At 35.5% G+C, this 25,865-nt stretch overlaps 2 protein-coding genes across 5 annotated transcripts; both read left to right on the top strand.

Moving 5' to 3' along the window:
- Positions 1-3,692: 3,692 nt before the first annotated feature.
- On the top strand, positions 3,693-12,643 carry LOC18448325 (uncharacterized protein C57A10.07). Of its 2 annotated transcripts, XM_088850661.1 has the most exons (4): positions 3,693-4,053; positions 4,726-5,079; positions 9,803-9,927; positions 12,072-12,643. In XM_088850661.1, the coding sequence occupies exons 2-4, from the start codon at positions 4,749-4,751 to the stop codon at positions 12,387-12,389; spliced, it is 774 nt and encodes a 257-aa protein (XP_088706787.1). In that variant the 5' UTR covers positions 3,693-4,053; positions 4,726-4,748; the 3' UTR covers positions 12,390-12,643. The 2 variants fall into 2 exon arrangements, with proteins under 2 accessions (XP_088706787.1, XP_006858457.1); XM_006858395.4 differs by having other exon boundaries at positions 3,693-5,079.
- Positions 12,644-14,440: 1,797 nt separating this feature from the next.
- On the top strand, positions 14,441-23,575 carry TRM11 (tRNA modification 11 protein). 3 transcript variants are annotated; one of them, XM_088850658.1, is made up of 6 exons: positions 14,441-14,992; positions 16,864-17,075; positions 17,471-17,788; positions 18,518-18,592; positions 18,930-19,004; positions 22,582-23,575. In XM_088850658.1, exons 1-6 carry the CDS (start codon positions 14,764-14,766, stop codon positions 22,675-22,677), a joined length of 1,005 nt encoding a protein of 334 aa, XP_088706784.1. In that variant the 5' UTR covers positions 14,441-14,763; the 3' UTR covers positions 22,678-23,575. The 3 variants fall into 3 exon arrangements, with proteins under 3 accessions (XP_088706784.1, XP_006858458.1, XP_088706785.1); XM_006858396.4 differs by having other exon boundaries at positions 22,903-23,575; XM_088850659.1 differs by having other exon boundaries at positions 14,453-14,992; positions 16,864-17,092; positions 22,903-23,575.
- The last annotated feature ends 2,290 nt before the right edge of the window (positions 23,576-25,865 follow it).

A 25,865-nucleotide genomic window follows, 5' to 3' on the forward strand; every position in this document is an offset into this window, starting at 1 on the left:
TGAAGTACAAAAGGTTTATGCTGTAGGGAAAGCATAAAAAACTTGCCCATGAGTTACATAAAGAAAAACAAAGAGAGGTAACATATGCCACACTTTATGAATTCTGTGTGTATGTGTGTATGAATGCTTGAAAGTAAAACAAATAGTCCGGATTATAATGTTTTGTTTTTTGATTTTTTTTCTTCAAGTCAAATACCTTGAAAATTTGGGTGTCCACAAACCTTAATCAAGTATACCTAAAATAAATATAAAAAGTTGATTTGCAAAAAATTAAACTGATCAAAATGCCCGTAAAACATTCAAGGCAAGGGTATTTTGATCAATTTTTTTTATTTTTTGTTTTTAGATTTTAGATAGACCTAGATATGGCACAAATACCTTCAAAATTTCATGTTAATCTCAATAGTAGAAAAAATAAAAATAAAAAATTATATTCAATCATGGTCATCCATGTTTTTCACTTGTAATCTGGGAGAGAATTAATTTGATGTTAAGAAGCGAAGTTAGCTTCACCTCATTCGTTCTAAGAGAAGAATTGACAGAAGGAAATTTAATTGAAAGAAGGAAATTTATTGAAAGAAAGAAATGTATGGAATGAGATGATTTGTTTTTGATACAAGGAGGAGGTCATAATCATTGTTGACCGCTAGATTTAAAATCGGGTGTTTAAGGATGTGTTATTGTTTAGGCACAATGTTCAAAACAAAATTTCTCGAATCTTGTGTGATACACATTTATCTATTTAGAATGTGACGTAATTGTGACGTCCTTATACAAAAACTCTTATACAAAAACTAAATGATCTCATAGTATACAATCTCTTGAAAGGAATTTAATCTGAACAAGAATTGATAACATAAACCATATCCATGCAATCTAGCACTATGGACCTACAAAATTTAATATTGGATGTAGTTTCTATGGGGCCTAGACTTTATGCAGATAAAGTAAAGCTTTACCCCCTAATCTTCATCCAAAAAGCACTTTGGGCATTGGAAATTTTCATGATAGTTCTAAAATCAATTTTCAACACAAAAAATGGTGCAAATCCGATTTTTAGGGTGAAATAGATGGCCTAAATAATTTGTTACAATATACACTTTTTAGGGATTGAAATCCTATTTTTTTTCACAACCATAATGGTCGAGGTCGAGATGAACGATTTGAAGGTTTTGCGATGCCATATTTGCAATTTCCATTGACTTTTGATAGGGCTGCACCCCTATCAAACCCTTTTCCTTTAATTTATGATTGATTTCCGGACCATTCCAGGTAAATAACGAAATAAAAAGATAACAATTCACATGCATCCATTTTTCTCAGTAATAAAAAAAAAAAAAAACAGTGAAAAAGAACATGTGGCAAAAAAAAAAAAAATCATCGATACAGGCAGGTAGGTTATAATGCAAACCACAAAAAAGAAAAGAAATAGATACTTACAATTATCAATAACTAAAATTGAGTTAATCCATCAAATACAAGAACCTCATCACTAAATAAAAAAACAGGTAGGTTATAATGCAAACCACAAAAAGAAAAGAAATAGATACTTACAATTATCAATAACTAAAATTGAGTTATTCCATCAAATACAAGAACCTCAGCACTAAAGAAAAAATAAATAAAAAAAGAAAAACAAAGAATATAAGAATGCCCAAGAAAGAAGAAAGCCAAAGAAATTTCTTAATCTTCCTTGATCGATTTATGGGCTCTCAAGTGGTTCACGAAAACTTCTAGAGAGCTACAAACTAGTCCACATATCATGCACGTGTGAGAAAACCTCATTCTCTCCTTTTCCATCTTCTTTTCCTGCGAGGGAGGCGAATTCGCGGTTGAAATCGCAGTCGAAAGAAGATCTCGGTGATATTGCAGTCGAAAATCAAAGCATCTCTTTCGAAGACTGCTGCATGTTACAAATGGCCATGGCTAAACTTACAGGGTCTGAGACTGCTGGATGAGGAGAGAATGGAGAAGAGAGAAAAGCTTGGGAGAGATAGAGAGGGAGACAGTTGCAGTCGTATCTATATCTTCCTATAAATCCATATAAACAAGGAATTCGCTATAATTTTAAAATTTTTTTTGTACCCAAAAAAAACGACTTATCTAAAGTCTTTTCTCTCAAGAAAGTATACAAGACGTGCCCAAAGGACCATGTTATAGATATTGTATTTATCTTTTGAATCCTCTAGAAGAACCCAAATCCCGATCAGTCGCATAATAATAATAAATGCATAATAAATGCTAAAAGATATAATTAATTATTTCTGAGTTTTTCCTAAATTAACCAATATCTTAATATCAAAAGATACTAGAATTCTTGATTCAATTTTTTTTTTTTTTTTCCAAAATAACAAATATCTCAATTCCAGAATCTTTTATCAAGTTAGATAAAGTATATCACAAATTTCATAATTTTCAAGATAAATGCACCTCATCGCAAACTAATTTGAATTGCATCATGAACAACATATGTAATTCAAGTAAATTTTGCATTCACAACCTTTCTTAGTATTTTTTTAAAAAACTATAAATTTATGTAAAAGTTTAAATTTTTAAATTTTTTGAGCATAAATTTAAGAAAGCAAATTTTAAAATTTTAACCATTAAATATAAATGGGTGAGGTTTATAGAAGATGCTCACTTTATACTATACAAGTAAGTTGCACCTCTAAATTTTGGGTGAAGATGTAGTTCTGGTGTCATAAACCTTATGATGACTTGAAAATCCACATTCGAGATTTCAAATTCTAAAAATATAAAATAATATTTAAAATTATACTTAAGTTCTATATTTCTATAGTGAACATTATATTTGAATTTTATTATTTTTTATATATCCAATTAAGCTCAAATTTCGGCATCCACACTTCTCATTACAACACACTTGTAAAAAATATAACAAAATTTAATAACTATGTTTAAAATACCTCTACAAATTTCAAAATTTAAAGATATTTTGGTTATTTTAATTTTAAAATATTTTCAATATAAATATGAGCTGGTAAAAATAAAATAAAATAAAAAATTAGAAGAAAATTTATCAAAATACACTTCAACATTTCAACTATTCCAAGTCAGCTCTGGCATATTTTTTATAGCCTTTTTGAAATTAAAATAATAATAATAAATATGTTTAATAATTCTTCTTCAAGCAAAATAGACGATCTAGATAGTTTGTGACAATATACATTATTTTTAGAGCTTGAAATTTTAATTTTTTTTTCGCAATCATAACTCATCGTCAAATGTATTTTTTTATGGATGAGGTTTCTATAAGGCCTAGGCTTTATAAAAACAAATAAAGCCTCACCTCAACTCCTCATTCAGCAAGTACCTTCAGTGACAAAAATCTCTGTGATGGATCTAAAATCAATTTCCAACACCGACAATAAAATTTGAAACTCTCTTGTGGATCTGTGGACACTTATTTTTAAAGTAAAATAGACAGTCTAGACAGTTTTTACAATATACGCTATTTTTAGAAATTAAAGTCCTAATATTTTTGACAACTATAGTAAAATGTTCAAGTATAGGTTTTCAAATCTTGACTTATAGTTTTCAATGAGTTGTAAAGTGAGGATTTACTTATTTTAATGGGTTGCAGCCCTACCAAATCATTTTTTTTATTATAATTATTTTAGAATTATATACCATGTATTTATCTGATATACAATTGATTATAGCAATTACATGTAAAAATGTATGGTTTGGGACAACATTTGAAAAAATCAGCTTTCAAATCGAAATCCGGCGATATCAATCCGACCGATTCAGATGAGATATTTTATGGGATCTTCAAGTCTAGTCAATGACACACTCTTAACCATTTAGATCTGAACTCTGATGAATAAGGATTTCTGTGAGAACCAAGAAATTATTCAATACTTCGGTTTGCCCTTCCAGTTTCCCGTCAAGTATTAGCGCCATCTCATTATTCTCTCACCCCTCTGATTTGATCGCATTAATGGGAACAAGCAAACAAATATTAGGCCTTCACTCTCAGGTCCGAGGGTAATCAGACCTGCACAAACTTTACAGAGAAAATCTCTTCAGGTTAGTCTCTTTATGTCCTACTTTCTCTCACATAAACCAGATTCAAGTAACCCATAGAAGATTCTAGAGAGGGATTCTATTGGCTTGACCCTGTTTCTCTCTCTGCAAAACTTTGTGAAATTTACATCTGGGAAGCCCTTGATCGGGCCTAATGTTCTCTCTAGACAAAATGATGAATTACCCCCTTGGGTACCTCATTTCACCTCATTTCCATTTCCTCGTCCTGTTTTTCTCACTAGAAAGCCCATGAATTTCCCACATTTCCCTGAACCATTTCATATTTTCTGTAATGATCACTAAACCTTTTTCACAACCATTATTTTCCAAAAATTCAAACACCTCGTGTCTCTGAAACCTTCAATCTCGCTCTAGAATATAAATTCCCTTCAGTTTGAATCTTGAATTCCTGTTTTTTTAACGCATTCAATGCCAGTATGCACCAGTCATTTGGGCAATCAAGTCCCAAAGCCTTTCGTGCCTACCCCAAAGGGGACATCGATTTAGAATCTGGAACCCTTAAAAGAATTCGCCGACAGAAGAATTCACAGCCAGGGCTTCTCAAAATGGTAAAAAATATTAAAAACCATCTACACTATCTCTTCAAGCTCCACCCCTTTGCAGCTTTCATCTTCTCTTTATTTATAGGAATCACAATTCTCATATTCCTTGCAGTCTTTGAAAACCGATTTCGACCAATGGGTTTCCCAAGAAAATTCGATAGAGTCTCTGTAAATTATTATCCTTATTCGAAACTTAGAAATCTAGTAATGGTGGCTGGACATTCGGTTTATACAAGTAGTAGCTGTGAAAAGCCTGATGGAGAAGGGTCTTGGTTTTTGGAGTCATATCAAAAACATCCAGGTCAAGCTGCAACATTTTTGCAGCATATAAAGGAGGGAATTGAGGTCACGTCAAAAGATGATGAGGCCTTGCTCATGTTTAGTGGGGGAGAGACTAGGAGAGATGCAGGCCCCAGAAGTGAGGCTCAGAGTTATTGGAGTGTTGCTGAATCAAAAGGATGGTTTGGTGAGTTTCTCTTTCGTTGTAGGGATTTCACTTGTTATTGTCGTTTTGGTTCAAGAAATGCTTGGTAGGCATGATTTGATGAGATTTTTGCGCAATTATTTGAGGCTTTGATGATTGCTATTGTTAACTGGAAAAAACAAATATTTTTTCTTTAGCTAGAGAGATCCAGCAAGAACCTCGGAGTGGGTGTTTAGATTTTCAAAATTTTGCCATTGTAGAGGATAGCTAAATTCATGCATTACTGGTTTGTACCATGGGTTTTGTACAATGGATTTTGTAAAATGTCGTCATTGGTAATGAAGGTGAAGGTGATTTGTTGTAGCAGTTCAATCATTAAAATTCTAGTTTTTATTGTTCTAATGGTTCTATTTTGGGTGTCGAGTTAATTACACTTTTTAGATTTTATGTCCCTAATCGTAGTAAGATAAACCAAGAGAGGAATCGGGGACTAAACGTAAGTAACAGTAGATTATCGTTAATTATGGACATGAACCATGTAAATGAGTGACTCAGTGATTGCTATTTTGTGATGTTGAATGCACATGATCAAATAATTGAGTGCTGAAAGTTTGATAAACTAGAACCATGTTTGAACTTTGATAATTGTTGCTCAATATGTTCATTAAAAAATGTTTGGTTCTAAATTTTATGGGAGGTAGATATGGGTTTGGATGTAGGTCCAACATTTCTATACTATATATAAATTCATGTTTATTTTTCCTTTCAGTATTTTATGGTATATATAGACCACATTTATACTACTTTGTGGTTGACAATTTTTGGTGAAGCTTGCTTAGCAAGGCTGTGCTTACTCTGTGACTTTAGAATTGAGTTTTTTTTAATGATATATCTCATCAAAATTTTCTATCCTACCATCACACTCTTCCTTTGATGTATGTCATTGGATAGTGTCTTTAGTATTTCATTATGCTCTTTACATGTTAAACATAAGTTTCTAGTACAAACCCTCAAAATCAGTAAACAATAAAGTCAGCTTTTCCTTGGACTATTTCTTTTAATCATAAATTTGGGTGTGATCCATGACTTAGATGGTTAAATGCAATATGATTTGGTTATGAAATGAAAAATCAAAAGTGGAAGCTCAGTAATGTGTTTTCTAGTCTGATGATCGTCATGATCATGCATTGTTTGTAATTGTGCACCTGGAGCATGTGTGTGTGTGCACTTACAATTTTGCACATGGACACTTGAACTAGTTTTATCTGTTTGGTTTCAATTTGAGACACGTCAACGAATTTGACATTAGTTCATTTTAAAGATATTGTTTATACATTGCTCTGGTATGTGAAGAAGCATACATCTTCTCTGCCTTTTGCTTTCATTTGTCTCCATAAAATTAGAAATCCTTACCAACCTTGGAGTCGAGTAACTCATCAAAATACATTTCAAATACATTCCCATCTACCAGTTTTATTTTTAAAATTTTCCAGCATCTTTCTTTCTGAAGGACATTGATTCAAGTGGGTCATCCCTAGATTGATGACTGGTGTGTTGGTAGGTTGGAGTTCGGCTACCTTCCACAATAGACGTTGGATCTTGTGGTAATTGTCTGTGTTAATCTATTTTAGGCACTTAGATGGAGAAGAGTAACAAGTTGTTTAGGGGTGAGAGAATTTGCGTCAGTTTTTTAAGGGAGTAACTTAGAGGATGGTTATTTCCTAGGTCCATGCACATCTTGAGTTTCTGAGACCATCCATGACAAACCATGTGAGTGGGTGGGTATAGATAATGTATTCTCGTATGATGGTTCAGATCCCTATTGTGAGGAAAGTTCTTGGAGTAAGCCAGGACAAGTTGGCGTGGAAGGGACTCAGAGAAACTCTCAAGGGAGACAATTATGCCGCTTTGTGGGACTCTGGAAATACATATGACTATACCTGAGACAGGAAATCTACTCTCTGGGATCTGGATTTGACTCTTAGATGTCCCCTACTTCCCATTGGTTGTGGTGGAGATAGTTCAAATGTGATTAGATGGGCATGTTTGGGGACCCCAAGCCCCTGGTAGGCTGCAAAACTTTGACGGAAGTTTTTGAGCTAGGTAAGAGCTATAGCTCCTAACTATACTGTTTAACCTCGTGTGATAAGGATGCATACATTACATATGAGAAATGTCCAATGAATTAAACATTGCTTTTGCAGGAACCTACTAAAGGCAATCAGAAAATTACATTGAATCATGCAGTTTTTTTACTTTCATGACCAGGAATTCACATTTAGGGAAAATATCCTATTATCCCCTATTTTGAACTGCTATACCTCATCAGACTCAAGAATTGAAAATATTACTTGTAAGAAAAAAGACTCCATCTTTTCTATCTTCCAACCCCCTAAACCCTTTTGATCATGTATTAATGACCTCAACAACTTATGAAATGACTCTATCTTTCTCTCTCTCTCTAAAACTCCATCTCTCTCTCACATCATCGTCTCTATCTCAAAACACCATCTCTCTCTAAAACCCAAACTCCATCTCTCTCTCTCACATCATCGTCTCTCTCAAAACTCCATCTCTCTCCCCAAAACTCAAACTCCATCTCTTTTTCTCTCTCAAACTCCATCTCTCTCTAAAACTCAAACTCCATCTCTCTCTCACACATAAGAACGTGTGCTCGTGTTCGAGCTCAAGTTAAACCCCTTGGTTGGTAAACTCACCGAGAAACGAAGAGAGAGAGATGGAGTTTTAGAGAGAGAGAGATGGAGTTTGAATAGGGTGTCATTTTAGTGTTTGTTTGGGTCAAAAATTTATGGTCAAAAGGGTCCAGGGGGTTGTAAGAAAAGATGGAGACCTTTTGCTTATAAGTAATATTTTCAATTCTTGGGTCTCATGAGATATGGAAGTTAAAAATAGGTGATTAGAAGATATGTTCCCTTACATTTAATGTGGATGTGAAGGGAAATAGAGATGAAATAGAATTAATTTAAAATGCGGCTAATGAAAACCGAGTGCCATATAGTTTATAATTGCATGGCCAGACTGTACCGTTGTGGTGGGACATGAAGAAAACATACATATTATTGTAAAATTTATACCCCTGGCATGAGGAATATTCATTTGTGGTCGATATTCTTTTGGGTATACGCATGGAGAAGAATTGTTTAACTTGTTGAAGCAAAGAAAAGAAAAACAAGGACAAGATGGTAATGGAATTTTGGAGGAGGATAAATGAGATGGCTTGTGGTAGCTCCCGCAGTTGTAGCCCTGTTTTATAATAGTAAGAAAGATACCCTGAGAAAAGATATAAGTCACCTTGTTGATTGCTTCCTGTCTTCCCATTACACCATTCCAATTATTCAATTCTGACTTTATGTTTCTGTCAGAATTGAATTCTGACTTGGAGAACAGCGGAAATTTTAACCATCCTGTGATTCCCAAGATCATAAAAGTAAGTATAAAAAATGAGTATCGATGAACCCCAAATCCATAAACTTTCAGCAATACTTACATTTTTATAAATATTTACAAAATTATTTGAGAGGAGAACTTTTAAAGTACTCTGTTGGGTAATTGGGAGATGACTCCCTATAAGTTTCTCAACTTCCACTAAAAGTTCATTCTTGATCGCAAATATTACCAGTTTCAGTTTTTTTTGTACTCTCTCGATACTTCACTTCTACTCCCGTGATACCTCACTTCTCTACAACAATGTAAATTTTGTATGTGCATCATGCCATAGGGATGCCCATGTATCCTATGACTAATAACAACTTCATGACCTAGAAGTGACTTTCACACATCAGCATAAATGCTGCACCATTGCTTAATTGGTAACAAGATTAAAACTGCACATACAGGGAATTCCAGCATAAGAATAACAACGTACTGAATTGGTTCATTTAGTCTAAAACCATGTATGTTGAATTGGTTCTGACACCTCCACTCATCGTTTTATATGTCTTTTGACTGGTGGATAAGATGGCCCCATCATTTTGTTTTGCAAGCTGTCTTTTGCTTAAAATATGTAACCTTTTTGATTATGTCACTTTTAGTCAGGCATTAGGTACCATGATAGCTCACAATCATAGTTGCTATTTCCTAATGTAACTTGGTTAAATTTTTTAACCAGGACTCACATTAATATGTGTCTTGTTTATGACATGTAGACCATTTATCATCAATACCTGAATGAACTGTGATCATATTTTGCTTCTTTATTTTTTATTTTCTTTTGTGAGTGTTCATAAAATTATGCTCTTGTTTTCTAGAATGTGAGCATGACAGATTGACTAGGCTAAATACTAAGAAAGTACCTCTGTCAAACTATGGAACTTAAATAAAATGGACCATTTGATCCTTGGACTAATGGTTTTGCTTCATTCTTTTATCTGTTCTGTGGTTTTCTTCTTTGGCCCATAGCAAGAAGATATTTGACATACTATGCAATTCATCTTCTTCCCAGCCTTTATTTGTGAGATATCTGCCTGATTTGGGAATGTAACCATGACACAGGCTCAGTCCATGACCCATTTCCTTCTGTCACATCCTTTTAGCTTGCCTTGCTTCATATCCAAATGAAGTCATAAAAAGTCTCCAAAACATTAATCGCAGTTAGCTTTAAGCGAGTTTTAAGTGATCACCAAATTTCTTCTGTAATATTTATTGGTGACTGTCTATTTTCTTGCTTAATTACAATTAAACTTCCTCTCTCCCGCTCTCTCACAACTCATCATCTATGACATTTATGTTACTCTTGGTCTCTTAGGCAAGGAAGTGAGCGTAAGATGGAGAGCACTTACTGAAGAGCATGCAAGGGACAGCTTTGAGAACCTTCTCTTTAGCGTTTGTCGGTTTCGGGAACTCACTGGTGTATACCCGTCAAACATTACTGTGAGTTTGCCTTACCTCTAGAAGTTCATATTTTTTCCATATTTGCTTTCACTATGGAAATAGATTTACAGGCCATTCTTTTCTTTTTTTCGGAAAATTAAGAAAATTCATGATGTTTCTTAGATTGTTTTGACTTTTGAGAAACCCGTGAATTTTTCTTATAAAAAAAATGTTCAGAATACTTTTCTAGGTTACAATATTGATCATTATAATCTAGAATCATTATAAGTTTAAAGAAAAATCTCTCTCTCTCTCTCCGCCCCCGTGCTGTTGTGCATGCGCGTATGTGTATACATATGTCTCTTTCAGTGGATGCATGTTTGTGTGCATGTGTTGATAATAATATCTATATATATTTTAATAGTTTAACTTAAAATACATGACTGATGTAATTTGTATGTGGGTATAATTGTGAGGGACCAGTATTGTTCAAGGGTCTATCTTTTCATGGAGTCTATGGATGCATTAAACTAGGAGCTAACATGTGAATTTTTGCCATTTTCTCTGTTCTTTTGGTTAGGACCATGTTTCCTTTTCATCAGTCGAAGTGAACCCTCATCTTTGATATTTGATGAGCAAATTCATCTTTGAGACACTAATAGTACCTTTGTTATCTCCGGGGATTTGTTGAATATTTTATCTTCTTTTAGAAATTTTCAAGGTATTGTCAGAACTTATTAGTTCAGTATGTAATTTGGTCATTTTTAGAGAATTACAGAGGGTGTTTTGGTTATTTTAAAGGGAAAATATCTCCTTATCCCTTATTCTCATGAGACTCAAGAATTGAAAATATTACTTGTAAGCAAAAAGTCTCCATCTTTTCTATCTTACAATCCCCTGGACGCCTTTGATCATAAAGTTTTGAATCAGACAAACACTAAAATGACACCCTATTCAAAGTCCATCTCTCTCTCTCTAAAACTTCATCTCTCTCTCTTCGTTTCTCGGTGAGTTTACTAGCCAAGGGATTTAGCTTGAGGTCGAACACGAGCACACCTTCTTATGTGTGAGAGCGAGATGGAGTTTTAGAGAGAGAGATGGAATTTGGGTTTTAGAGAGAGATGGAGTTTGAGAGAGAGAGAGATGGAGTTTGAGTTTTAGGGAGAGAGATGGAGTTTTGAGAGAGAGAGAGACGATGATGTGAGAGAGAAAGATGGAGTTTGGATTTTAGAGAGAGATGAAATTTTAAGAGAGAGACAATGATGGGAGAGAGATGGAGTTTTAGAGAAAGAGAGATAGAGTCATTTCATAAGTTGTTGAGGTCAATAATACATGGTCAAAAGGGTTTAGGGGGTTGGAAGATAGAAAAGATGGAGTCTTTATGCTTAAAAGTAATATTTTCAATTCTTGGGTCTGATGAGATATAAAAGTTAAAAATAAGGAATAATATGATAGTTTCCCTATTTTAAAATCAGGTCCAACTGAGAGAATTTTAGATTTGGATTGGTTTGATACTTTTAGTACGTAATTTAGTCATTTTTAGAGAATTCCAAAGTGTGTTTTGGTTATTTTAAAATCAGGTCCACCTGAGAGAATTTTAGATTTGGATTGGTTTGATACTTTTGACTCTTTCAGATGCAAGTCATTTTTTGGGGTCTGAAATGTTGGCTTAACAAAATTTAGTTTTCATTGTTAAATTTATGGAGTTTAGATTGGAGCTGAGCATTGCTTAACTGCAGCTGAGTTTCATGAAACTTGAAGGCCCCAAATCCATCCATTATTTTAAATTTCCATGAAGCAAGCTTTTGACCAAACATAGCGAAAGGGGTTTTTGAAAATTTTAATTTCAATTTTTAGAAGCATCAAATTTAGTGAAATTGAATTAAATATGGGCACATTTCAATTGAATATGGTTAACGAGCCCCTGAAATCTGACATTCTGTTAAAAAAAATTATGAAGATATTGCTTTGTGAGCAAACTTCTCGAGATATATCAGTAAATTTTGAATAAGTATTTGCCGTATTGGCTGTTACTCCCAATTCAGTGCAGCCATTACCATGCCCGGGTGTGACTGGTACTTGGATATGGTTTCTGAATCTGTTTGATAATTTAAGAGCATACATAATGAGGACTATTTTAGAGAGAGAGAGAGAGAGACAGAGAGACCCAACTTCCTCTTCTTATCAGTGGCAACTACAAACAGGTTGTGAGCTATGACTTCAAGGAAGAGAGGTTTGCCCATCTCCACCGTTTGGCAATAGGGTTCCCTGAATCAAGGTTCTTCTACCATGGGACCCCTGCTTCATCTTCATCAAAAGCAGCAGCAATAAAAGGTGAAGAATTGGTTAGAGCACAATTCCGTGAAGACCCATATGGTTGCTCTGGTTCTCTTCATGCAAAGAAGCTCAAACGAGACCCATTTCATCGAACGATCCCATATCCTAGGGGTTGTCCAGAGCTTGAAGGCTTGTTCAATTATTGTGGACCAGTTCCATATGCAAACTCCCTTCTATGGGAGTAGAGAACAGGTCCGGGTTTACCCGTGAAAATGTTGTATGTGGGGGGAGAGAGAGACTGTATTAGTAAAGTCATGCTCCTCATCAATGTACTTGGCTGGAGAGAGAGTGATAAAGAGAGAGAGAGAGAGAGAGAGAGAGAGAGAGAGAGAGCTGTGTAGTAGCAAAGTCATGCTCCTCATCAATGTAAGATGGAGAGAGAGAGCTGTGTATTGGCAAAGTCATGCCCTTATTTAATTGCAGACCCTCCTTTTTAACATACTTTTGAGTCGAGGAACCACAATTGACACTGGACTGTTGCTGGAGCCTATGGGCCATTTTCAAGCACTATAAGAAACCTCAGTGTGGTATATCAAGTAAGCCCCAGTTTGGATGCTTCTGTGACTTTTATTCATAGATGGAACTACTTCGAGATAGGGAAAAAGAGGTTTTCAGTTCCAGTGGAGATAATGACCCCTTTCAACTGTAAACTGGAAAGTAAGAGGGCTGGGCTTCTTCCTAGTTTTCTAGTTACCCCCTTGATCCTATTTTTTTTTTCTACGTGATACTGTTTATTTTTGCAACTACTCCGTGTCTTTTGGAATTAAGATACCATTTTTATATAGCAGGTGTCATTTACCCATTCTCGGATTGGATTTTTTAAATCATGGTGGTCCAGCATTATTTTAAACTATGTGCCGGTTTGGCACAGATTGTGGCCCGATGGCCGTGCTAGGGCTGGGCCTAGGCTGGGGCCACAACAAGGCCCGCCCTACTCGGTCCGATTTTTTCTCCTTATTATTTTCTGTTTCTTTTTCTTAAATTGTCTTTTTTCAAGGCCGGCCTTAGGTTAGGGCTTCTTCTGCCTGGCCAGGCTTGGCCAGCATTTCTAAGGACTAGGGCTGGGCTAGGACCAAGACAGGCCATGCCCGGTTCCCTAGATTTGCATCTAGGCAATGGTAACGCATAGAGAGGCCTGCTTTACTTGACTTTGGAATTTGGATTAGTTCAAATTCTCGATTCTGCCTAGTATTGCTTTGTGAATCCAATGGCATTTCCATGGCACCGCATAAATAAAATAACATCCGTTGCTTCCAAATGAGATCAACTCTTAAATCAGGCTCTCTCTCTCTCTTTCTCACTCTCACCCTCTTGGTGAAAACCCAGTCCAACAATTTTAAGCCCAACGCCTACTCGATAAAAATCTTCGAGTTCTTCTTCATTTAAATGGGTCTGCACACTCCTAGGCAGCCTTTTAAACTGAAGACTAGTTGTTTGTTTGGCTGATATTATAATTTGTTTGGTCGGCTTAGAATCATTTGAGTTGATTTTTGTGTCACATTTTATTTTTATTAAATTTTAAATATAAAAAAACATGGGCAAAGTAAGAGGACTTAATACTCTTACCGTTCACTCAAACCATGCAAAAAATCGAGGGCTCTTAAGAGGTGAGAAGTGTTTTAAAATCTGGATGATTCACCCCTAGATTCATATGATATCGCTAGATTGGCGATCAGGATCGGGTTTGGATCAATTTGAATAGTACTCTAGAAAAATATTTTTTTAAAAAAAGTGAAATAAAAAATGTAATTAGAATCAAAATAGAAGTTTAATGGGGTGTGGATTAAGAGGAGATGGAATAAAATATAAAACAAACTTCATAAAAAAAAAAGAAAAATATATAAACAAGTCATAGGGTCTAACCTTGTTAGGATCCATACTACCCCAAAACCAATTTGACCCCAACCGATTCCCATCCTATTCGACAATCTAGATAAAAAATGACAGGGTTGTAAGACATCAGCAGCTATTTAAAAAGAAAAGCATATAAAGAAACCATTTACTTTAAATACAAGAAATCACAATTATTTTTGTTTATTGGATTTGAAATCCAATAATTGTAAGTATGTCATTGATTAGACGTAAAATTCAAAAAAATCATTTATTTTTAATACAAGAAATCAGAACTACTCTTAGTTAGTTTGTAGGATTTGAAACGTGATAGTTGTAATACTAGACTTAAAATTCAAAATAAAATTCTCGAATTTTATAGGCAACCCAAGGGATATAATTTGACATCTAATTTAATGGCCATGGGTAATCATATCATGACCTCCCCATACCATAGATAAATTAATCTCAATATACAATCCCATAAAACTGCTATTAGGGATAAGTTGGTGATTTAGTTTCTCTCTCTTCGCAATCCATGACCGCTCTCTCTCTCTAGGTTGGCTACTCTCCCTCTTTTCTTTTCTTTTCATCGGGTGAAGTGCATTTAAGCTGGGTCTCTCTCGCTCTCTACCATCCACCTCCATTGCATCTCTCTCTACCTCTCTTCTGTGATTCTGAACTTTTGGAGTTGATTGATCACTCAGCAGAGCAAAAGAGTACCAAAGTATGTGGTTTCTATGTGTGTTTTATCACAGACTGTTGGACTTCAGGAGACCAGAAGTAGAGGCTCTTGCTGAGCTCTTGTTGAAAACAGATTCAAATCAAGAAGGAGGAGGAAGCCACGGTTCCCAATTCTTGGTGGAGTGGAGGCTCCCTGAGAATCACCACCCCGACTCTCCCTTCCACTTTGTCTCTCTACCTTCTGAGGATATTGCTCGAAAAATTGCGCAGAGAAGTAAGTTTCATTTACTTTTTTAAGAGATATAATGATTCATGGGGTTTCAGTTTTCATCTCTTATATTGTTCGAAGAATTTCCTGACAGAAAGAGCAAATGGTTTTCTTTTCTAACTTTCTTTCTCACTTCTAAAGTGCTGTCAAAGCACTGGATACACATTTGTTTCGAGGAATTGCTAGAAACCAGAGGGATTTACCTTAATGATAAATTCCTCCTAAATGCTGTTTTCATCATTGGTAAAGCCATATTTTCTTTTCAGCCTTTAAAACTAAGAGAAATGAAGACCCTGTTTTCCTTCTATTTTTTGGAATCAACTGAAATTTAGACCATATTTTCGTTGTATTTGTGAAATCAAGAAATGCAGAAAGTGTTTTATCAGAGCCACTCAATTTTTCTTATCTTGTTTTGGAGGTTGTGGTAACAGTCTCCGTTCACTCTAGATAAGCAAATAGACTCTCTCAGCTTTGAGTATACTTAGCTTTTTTCCAATGTGTAAGTCTATATACTTCTTTTTCTTGTTTAACTCATCTGCTTTTGTGGTTATTACTTTACGAGCAACTCTATCCATTGTACTTCATTTTCTGAATCACTAGATGTAGTTGTGTTTTTTACTGATTCATTGTCAAGCATTGAATATATTGAATCTACTGAACACTGAAAGTTGTAGTTGAATTTGTCTTTCTATGGATTAGTATGTAGTTGAAAATTTCTCGCAAAGCATGTTAAAAGACAAATTCTGAATCTTGCGAATACTGTTAAAGGTATATATATATATTATTTTTTTTTATTTTGGATGGATCTGTAGTTGAAATTTCTTCTTAGAGGATCTTTTTTATTTCTTTGTTTCTAAGGATGAATATGGACTTACGGGAATAGACCTATGTACAACAATGGGGATTCCCTTTTACAGTCATAATATAAATTTCACAAAATGTGCTTAACCGTAAATCATAGGTTCCTACTTCCTAATCAACACTCTTCCTCAAACCAATGTATGTTGTAAGTCTACACTTCCTGTCCCACTATCAAGAAAATGAAGTTACGTCCCCTTTTGTGGTTTTCATTAATTTGCATAATGGTTCTCACTTCCTAGGAGGGACCTCCCTTTTATCATTATTGCTACCTTTTCTTTGACACAATGACAATAAACTCATTGATTTGAAATAGAATGAACTACTTTGTGATATTTAATTCTTCTATGAAAAGTTATATTCAATCTATGTGTAGTGTGTTTTGACTGTGGCAATGACAATCTAATTGATTCTATTAAATTGTGTGAAAGGCACTGATTCGATTAAGTTCACTAGTTTGGAAAACATTACACTTCTTCATAACTTAGACTATGTGATTATCTTATTTTCGACAATTAAGCTAGATTATGTACTCAGCTCTTGTTTTAAACTATCTCTTTGTTATGGAGAGGGACAACAAGGAGTATGTTGTATCATAGTAGATATTGCAATGTAATATCCACCCCGTTTCTTTCTTTCTTTTTTCAGAAGAAAGCGATTATTATATTCTAGTGGACTATGGAGAGACCATTGTCCATTGCGTTACCACTGTGCATTGAAATTAGTGATTATATTAACAGTGCTATCTTCAACAATGGTATCATGTCCTATATGACACAGGCATGTCCTTTCTTTGTCGATCACCTTTCATGATAATAATCGGTTGAGATCCAGTGCTCTTTGGTTTTTCTATACTCCATTTGAGTATACGTTTCAGAAAAAGAATGCTTCTTTGTAATGCATGCTTAGAGTGGTGTACTTGTACCACTGATTTCTCTTTGTATTGATTAACTTTCCATTTGATTTCTGTCCCTTTGTCTTCCGAGTGAGCTTTATCCTTATCAAATGGAAATTCGCAGGTCTACTTGTTAAGGGAATCTATGAACTTTGGGGAGAAGGCAGCTGCTATGAAGAATTAGAAAGGGCTATAAAAGAGTTTCCAGATGAACGGAAGCTGCAATACTTGGCTGCAGGGAGCACATTTAGGATCACTGTGGACAGCTTTGGCAAGGTTCTCAGCTCGCAAGATCAAAATGAACGTATGGCGAGACTTGTATATATACCTTTCAAGGTTTGTTGCTTTTTTTGGTAAGTCTGATGTTAAGCAGACTTCTTTTTTAACTTTCCTTGAGTTAAGCTATCTCAGAAGCCCAATGCCTGTTAGGATGCTTATAATTAATGTACAATCCAGTTCCACTTGTGCAATAGAAAATTGGGAAATTATACTATACTCCAATGGAATGTTGAATATCATAGTCCATGGGCTTGGATGTTCATGGTCCATTGGGGTCATCACTGTCTGATGATATGACGAACAGTCATGGAAGAGAGTATATTATAGTACACTTCCCCTAGAGAATTCTTTTACCAGCTTCAAGATACTTTGTTCACTTTCTCAGAACCACTTAAGTTACTTCCCTTTCCTAACTGTAAAGTGATGTTTATGGCAAACACAACTTTTTTCAGGGTCGAGTTAATTTACGGAAACCCGATCACAAGTTCTGGCTGATGGAAACCGATGACTATGGGTCAAACAATGGCCTCCCACCTGTTGTTCAGAAGAGAATTTTCTTTGGTCGGGAAGTGGGAGCAGCTGATAGAAAGCTTTTGCCAACCTATGAGCTGAAGAGTCGAACCTATTTGGGACCGACTGCTATGGATGCGGAGATGGCATTTCTCATGGCCAATCAAGCCTTGGCTCGGCCTGGAAAACTCGTGTATGACCCTTTTGTTGGAACTGGAAGCATTCTTATTGCTGCTGCACATTTTGGAGCGATGACAATGGTCCGTTGTGTTAGAAATACATATTTGTTGTTAGCAAAATGAAGAATTGGGTCTGTACATTGAATTTATGAAGGCATAACTTTTTTTATACCCTTAGTTTTTCCCGAACTGACCTTTTGTGTACCCTTATTTTTCCTGAACTGGGCTGTGCTGAGAGAGAGAGACATGGGGTGGGGAGGTGGGTGGGACGTCTTAGAATGACAGTGAGTTGCAATTACAGATGCAGATGACTATGTGAGTGTGTGTGAGAGAGGGTGAGAGAGGGAGGGGGGGGGGGGGGGGTTGGTGGAGTTGGGCATGGGCAGGTCTAAGAATTATGGAAAGGGAGATATGGTGTGTGCTTAAGAGAGCCACTGGGCTGGGGGTTGAGGATGTGGAGAAGAGGGTTGTGTTGGAAATAACAAGTCCTATAAAACAAACAAAAAGAAGGATATGTATTAAAAATTAACATCTATTTCTCGAACATAGTTTTCAAAATTGTCATATAGAAAGGAAGATCTCGAGGAGTCGTGAATTAGCCCAGATGTGGTTCAATTGAGTCTGATGTTTTGGAGGCTAGTTTTTAGGTCTGCATTCAAGGAGATACATGTTGACATCTGTTATCTTCAACTGAAGAGGACACTGTTATCTTCAACTGAAGAGGACAGATTCTTACTTCATTTATGTTGGGAAATTATGTTGTTTAGTGGATAGCTACTTTTCATTTCTTTGAAACAGCTCGATTTTCAGGGTGCAGACATTGACATTAGGGTAGTTCGTGATGGTCGTGGACCTGATTGCAATGTTTGGAGCAATTTTAAGCAAGTATGTCCCATTCTTCTCCTTTCATTATCCATCAACTTAAGTTTGTTTTCCGATAAATGCATTTGTGGAACATGTTTTTGTTTAATGTATCATGTGTTAGTCAGAATCTGATATTTATTTATATATGTGTTCTCTACATTGTTAATAAGGTTTAGGCTTTGTGGTTACATTAAACATAAATTTCCAGTGATTGTGTTAATTTAATCAGATAAGATAAATAGACGAATTTGTGGTAACTTATGACAAAGAAGAGGAAGATATTTGTGTTTGATGCTTGCATAAGAAATAAACACATTTTAATTCTTAACTTATTAACTGATTGTGCTTTTTTCTGCAGTATGATTTACCTGCACCCTTATCTATTCTAAGGGCAGATAATAACCTTCCGCCTTGGCGTTCGGGACTGAAAGAGGTAGGACTTCTGGTTGTCCATTGCTATTATGGTAGACATAATGTGTTGGCGTGTAATACACGGGAATATTGCAGCTCTCTCTCTCTCTCTCTCTCCCCCTTTCTCTGTGTTTTTTTTTTCTGATGAGTGGCTCTCAAGAATGTTATTTTTTTTCTTTTTGATAAGTAGCTCTCAAGAATGTTTCTTATTCTTAGATTCTAATACTTGGCTCTCTCTCTCTCTCTCTCTCTCTCTCTCTCTCTCTCTCTCTCTCTCTCGATAAGTGGCTTCAAGAATGTTTCTCATTTTTAGATTCTCAGACTTGGTCCTAAGTGATGCTATTAAATCATCTCTCGGAAACTATACTATAATACAAGGACTATGGAAACTATTGCCCTTTGGGTTATCACTGCCTGATATAAATGGAGGGTGATGGAGAGAGCGAGTGGGCCCACCATCTGTGGCCACAACTGAATTAAGTTTCTCAAACTTGGTTATCTTGAAAGATGGCACATGTACACCGCAGTCATAAATAAAACAATTTAGGACAGATCCTATTGAAAGTTTTAGAACGTCGCTCCCCTTTGACAGGGACTATGGATTTGGTGACACATGAGCAGAATCATGGATTGACAATATGGGTAAACCATCTCATAAGCTTTCGGATGGATCTTGCTTGATTGGGATTTATGAATGATTCTTTAACATTACCAAAATGAGGAATCCCTTCGTGAATGGTGACTTTGCAGGAACATAGAACTTTGCTTGCAGTACAATTATAACATTTCCATCCCTTTTGCGTGGGAATTTAGCCTAAGAAGGTACACTTAATTAGTATGTAATTTGTGTCTATTGTTCTCCTACAAGTGAATTTGACACATGCAACTTAAAACACAGAGGAGCGAAGAAATCAATGGCGGGCTTTCATTTAGGCTTCTGAAGGGTGACATATTAAGAATTGGGATAGCAATCAATTTATGATGTGACATGCATTTAAAATGGCATGTGACTTGCTAGGACCTAGGTACTTCCAATGAGTAGGACATCAATATAGAAGACAATTTTGCAAGTAGGACATAGGAAGTGGTGTTGATTCGCGTGATCTGGTACCCTGCTACTCTTTTTTCTCATGGAGTGTGAAGAGAGGTCTTTTGGGCAATGTCATTTATGGAGAGAAATGGCACATGTGGTTGTTAACGTACTCACTCTCGTTGTCTGAATTCATAAATTTGCTTTAGCATCAAACTTATCAAACTTACAAACTATCATTTTCATCATCATCATCATTGGATCCTTATTCCAACTATTTGGAGTTGGCTACAGAAATCCGTTATGCTATTCCTGTCTATCAAGGACTATACCCTCAGTCAGAGCACACGTCACCATATATCTCTTCTCACTACTTCCAACTATGTCCTTTTGAACCTTCCCGTTGGCTTTTTAGAGCCTTGCACTTGACAAATTATCCTTGCTAACTGGTATTGTTCTAGGTCGACATTCCAGGCCACCTGAGTTCACTTCCCTCACTTTCCCTCATCTTATTGCTTCTTAGAGCCACCCCATGTTCTTTCGGATATATTGATTCTGAATTCTGTCCTTTCTTGTCTTGCCACTCATCCATCTCAACATCCCATAAAACGATTATTTTATGGGATGATTTAATAATAGTTAGAGGTTCATCCGTGTACTTTTTGAGATATATTACTCTACAAGTCACAAAGTATTTAGAAACTCACATTAAGACTGAACAGTTGGTTCTCAAACATCTTAGTGCAGGAGTGAGAATGGTTTATCACATGGTTTTTGCTTTTGTGGACGAAAGGTCACAAAACAATTATCAAATTTAGTGATTTACTTAGGAAATTACATCATCATCCGAGCCTTATCCCAACTATTTGGGTTCGGCTACATGAATTGGAAATAACATCTTGGAAGAAAACCTTGGTACATGCAAAGAATATTAGGAGATCAGGAAATGTTGACATCTCTAGCCCCAAGAACTCATGTTCAAGAGCCTTAAGAAATGATTACACTCTTATTACCCGAGAAGGGTCTAAAATGATAACGTGAAGCTTTCTGTCATTTGGTCAAGGAGCCAGTGAAGATTTAAGGGGTTCAAGGAATTCAAATCAAATGGTAAGTGATTTGGACTAATTACTATCTTACTACCCGAGAAGTGTCTGAAATGTTAATGCAGGCCATGCCTATGTGCTGAGCAGTTTAGAAAGAACTCATGTTCAAGATCCTTGAGCAATAATTATACTCTTGTTACCCGAGAAGGGTCTGGAATGATAAGGTGAGCTTCCTGTCATTTGATCAAGGAGCCAGTGAAGATGGAAAGGGTTCAAGGAATTCAATCAAATGGTAACTCATTTGGACTAAGTGTTAGTGCAGGCCATGCCTATGTCCTGAGTAGTTTAAGAATGAAATAGAAAAAACCTCAACATGTTTTATTGGAACATGGTATTATTGTCTGTTTCATTTGTCCCTTGGCACCTTGGTGCCCATCCAACAGAAAGTAATGCAATCTGTCTAATATGGTTTCCAGCAAGGTGGGCTCTGAGATACGAACATTTCGTTACATTTCTGAATGTGAACTTGTTCTAATGTAAACACCTTGGCCCATTAGAATATGTTCTTTCTTTTCCTCATCCTCTATTCACCCAAAAAAAGCCCTCATCCTCTGTCTCATTCACTGCCAAGGTTGCCTATGAAAGCCAGCATGAGATAAGACAGTGATCCACTATGATGGAGGTAACACATACAAACCCATGTCATTTTTCTTTATGTTACAGAGGATTTAGTGTCATTGAATTACAGCGTTCCTTGTTGGCCAATATTGATTACAAACTCTTTTGTAGTCATCATTCAAACCAGCCTGCAATTCAAAAGCTGTTTGAGATTTGAGTTGTTTACAATGGAGCACTGCAGCTTTAAAACACATTGGTTCTTAATATGGCTAAGCCACCCCTACATTAGAACATGCACAGGTAAATACTACATGAGAGAGTGCTTGCCTATTAGTACATCTTGCAGATATGTTATAAAAACCGAAGCTGATACAAATATTGTGGTACAGAATTAATACGATATATGACCTCTGAGACTAACCATCTGGAAACCATTGTGTTAATGCTTATGCAACTGTAAACTTTCTCTAAACACTATAAACCTTTTCATAGATAATACGTTTTTTTTCTTCTCGTTTTTCACTGCTGAAGTGTGCACTTGCTCACACTGATCCAAAAGATACTAACGATGTATCTCACCGACAGATCCCAAGTTTGCCATTTGTTTCCCTATGCTGGTGTCCTTAAAATGGATCTGAGGATTTTTTAAAGGCTCATTAGTGTGAGAATACCCTAGCATTGCCCATCCACATATTGTAGCATTGCTCACTAGTTTATGCATACATCTAACCCAAGTTCACACACCTTTTTCAAAATTTCTCATGGCCAACTCTATGCTATATCTACCTATACAAAGTTAGATCAGGTATGGTTGCTAGATGACAGAAAGAAATTGATGCCATTAACAGTATGCTTGTTAGTACTTTGTACTAAATCATAACCTGACAAAAGACACAATGTTGTGCAAGATCATCGGCAAAAGAGAAGCATACAGCAGAAGAACATACGCTTGTCCATCTGTTTGTTGTTTCGAGCTACATGTACTCTGCAGTGACGGACAGTAAAGATGAGTCACTCTACACTTTAACTCCATCTGTTTTTCAAGCTGGAAGGCATGCATTCACCCTAACATCTATCATTTAGGAGACGGTGGAGATGGCCTCTAGTTAATGCTATGTACATCATCTTTAGTGTGCCTTCCCTAGTTTTTCTATGCCTTCGTTATTGCTGCTAGTAATTTGTGGTACCTCCATTAACGCCTGAAAATCTCACTATGGTTCTTATCTCAGGTGTTTGATGCAATTATATGTGACCCCCCATATGGGGTTCGAGCTGGAGGCAGGAAATCAGGTGGACGGAAGCTACTCAAGGGTGCTGTGGCCCCCTACACTGTCCCCGAAGATAAACGTAGAGACCACATTCCCTCTACTGCCCCTTATAGTCTTGCTGAATGCATTCACGATTTGCTCGATTTGGCAGCTCGAATGCTTGTTAGGGGGGGGAGGCTTGTCTTTTTTTACCCAGTTGCAAGAGAGGAGGGACCCACCATGATTCAATTCCCAGAACACCCTTGCTTGACTACGATTGCTACTTCTGAGCAAATCCTTAGCCTAAGATATAGTCGCTATTTGCTAACCATGATTAAGACTGCTCATTATACTGAAGAATTGGAAGAGCTGGCTAGAGAGAAGCACTGGGAGTTTAAGGAGAACCATGCCAAGTGGTTGGAGGATGGTGGACTGCATTCTGCTGTTTTTAACCCTTTGGGTTTGATGGAAAATTTGAAAGTGGAGAGAGATTCGAAGCCAAAGTATAGAGGGAAGTATGTTTAAGGGAAGGAGCCTCATGGTTTTTAGACTGTTTGATGCTGATCACTTCTAATTTTCTTGGTTAAGTGATTGTTGTTTTGTTTAGAAGGTTATTCTGATCATTTACAAGGGGTTGTTTAGCCGGTTTTGCTTAGCCAGGTTTGCAAAGATCGGGGGGAGACGCAGTGAAGTTGAGGATGTTATTGTTACTTACGAGGGGTGGTTACGTCATTTGACTGAAAAGTTTAACGAGTTCCAAAAGATGATATTGTTTTTTATTATAGAAGAATATTTCAAGAAAGGGGAATATGATTTCATATTATCATATCATTATAATATAATGAAATCACATTACTAAAAAACTATATTTGTGGCATTTATTTGACTTTGAAAATTACACATGTCTTCTCCATCCCAATAATCGATCCCCAAAAGAAAAAAATTCAATTTGTATCTTAGATATCAGGTGAATGAATCCTCCTTCCAAGCATTAATCTTAGACTATGCATTTTTTGAATTTCAAGATTTAGGTCTTTACAAACACAAAATCATTTTTTTTAATACTGTTTATCTGATGATAATAAAAAAAATTTTGGAAAGGGAAAAAAAATCTTTTTTAAGATTTTTGCGTCTCACTAAAATGGACAGCCTATGTTAATTGTGTTAAAAAAATACTTTTTGGGATGTATTTTTAAATTTTGCTTTTTTATAATTATTCATTTGAATGAAAATAATCTATAATTAAAAATTACAGTCAAATAAATGATTAACATAGATTATTTCATCATATTACTACATAATCATTGCATGAAATCATTCCCTATTTAATTTAAGTGGTTGTTCTGGGAGAGAGAGGGAGGGAGGGAGAATAGTGGAACCTTACTACTAGAAATCATGGTTTGTCTTTTTTTTTTCTTGGTAAGAGAAAAAAACAAGTCATGGTTTGTGTTTTTTGGAGAAAAAGGTTGGAAAATGAAACTATGATATGAACGTTTGTGCTTCTGTGCGTCCGTGTGTAGTTATTTGTGAGAGGGGTGTATATGTGTATGTTTGTATGTATGAGATGGAAGTGTAGATGTATATTGAGTATGTGAGAGAGAGAGAGGGGGAGAGAGCTATGTGCATGGCTTTGTGTTTGTGGGTGTGTATCCGATAGAGAGAGAGGGATATACGTGTATGGGTGTGTGTGGGTGTCAGTATGGTAGTGCGGGGCATGTGCGTTGGGTGTGTATGAGAGAGATTGAGAGAAGGTCGATGTAGGTGAATCATATTCAAATAAGAGTTTATATACTACGATACTATTTACTTTTGATACAAAGCAGTCAGAACCACATTTTGCCATTGAATGTGAAGTCCAACATGTTAAAGTGTGCTATAAGATTTGAGATATTCTATTTTGAACTCTGTGCTTAGTTAAGAGTACATCTCCAACTACCTGATTGCATATCAATGGTCAATAATAATGGTAGGTTTCACATAGAGAGCGAGAGAGGAGTCAATGTTAGTGGATGGCATTGAAATATTTTTTGTGTAAAATTTATTGGAAAGTTGTATTTTATTTTTGAAATTAAAAAATGGTTTCCTATATTTTATATTTTACACGTAAATCCACTTTTTGAAAGTATATAGCGTACTTTAATTTTATCTTTTTTCTATATATTGGATCGAATTCAAATGTTTTGTGTTTATGATTCTTATTACATATACATATAAAAAATGTGAAAGTAATTTAAGATAAATAAAATTATCAAAGTACCCCTGATATTATAGGGTTATTGTGGCCATTTATTATTTTTGAATTATTATTTTTTATAGGTGCATGAAATGAAGAATACTAATATACCAAATTTGACCTTAATTTGATGTATAAAACAAATAAAAATAAAATGCATTTCATTCTATAATTTGATGTATAGAAAAAAATAAAAATAAAATACATTTCCTTTTATCAAATGTGAAACTTGAATGTACAATATGAAATATAAAGACTTATTTTAAAAATTTGAAAATAAAACTGTCAATTTCTGTTTGTTTTTTGTGATGAGAGAGAAAGAGAAAGAGAGAAAGTCAATATTGGATGGACGATGTTGAAATATTTATTTTTTTGTGGCAATTGCAAGTTTCACCGATATCATGATGTCATCCCAGTTGGACTAGTGGAATTTATCTAGGAAAGAGTCACTCTCAATGTTCGTAAATGATATTGAAGTATTGGTTTTCTTTGTTTTTTTTTTAATGTTAAGTATTTATTTTCTATGGCAATTGTAACTTGCTTTGATAATGCAAGATAACGACGACTGTGTTGAGTCGCACAGTGGAAAATTCACTCTTACAATAATTAAAACTATAAAAAAATAAAACTATGCACACGCCAAAAATCATTTTCACAGAGAAGACAAAACTTGATTTTAACAAAAATACAAAAAAACTTTTCTCTACTATCT

Source organism: Amborella trichopoda, chromosome 11, assembly GCF_054954075.1.
Source record: "Amborella trichopoda isolate Santa Cruz 75 chromosome 11, AtrichopodaSantaCruz75HAP2 v2.0, whole genome shotgun sequence".
NCBI lineage: Eukaryota > Viridiplantae > Streptophyta > Magnoliopsida > Amborellales > Amborellaceae > Amborella > Amborella trichopoda.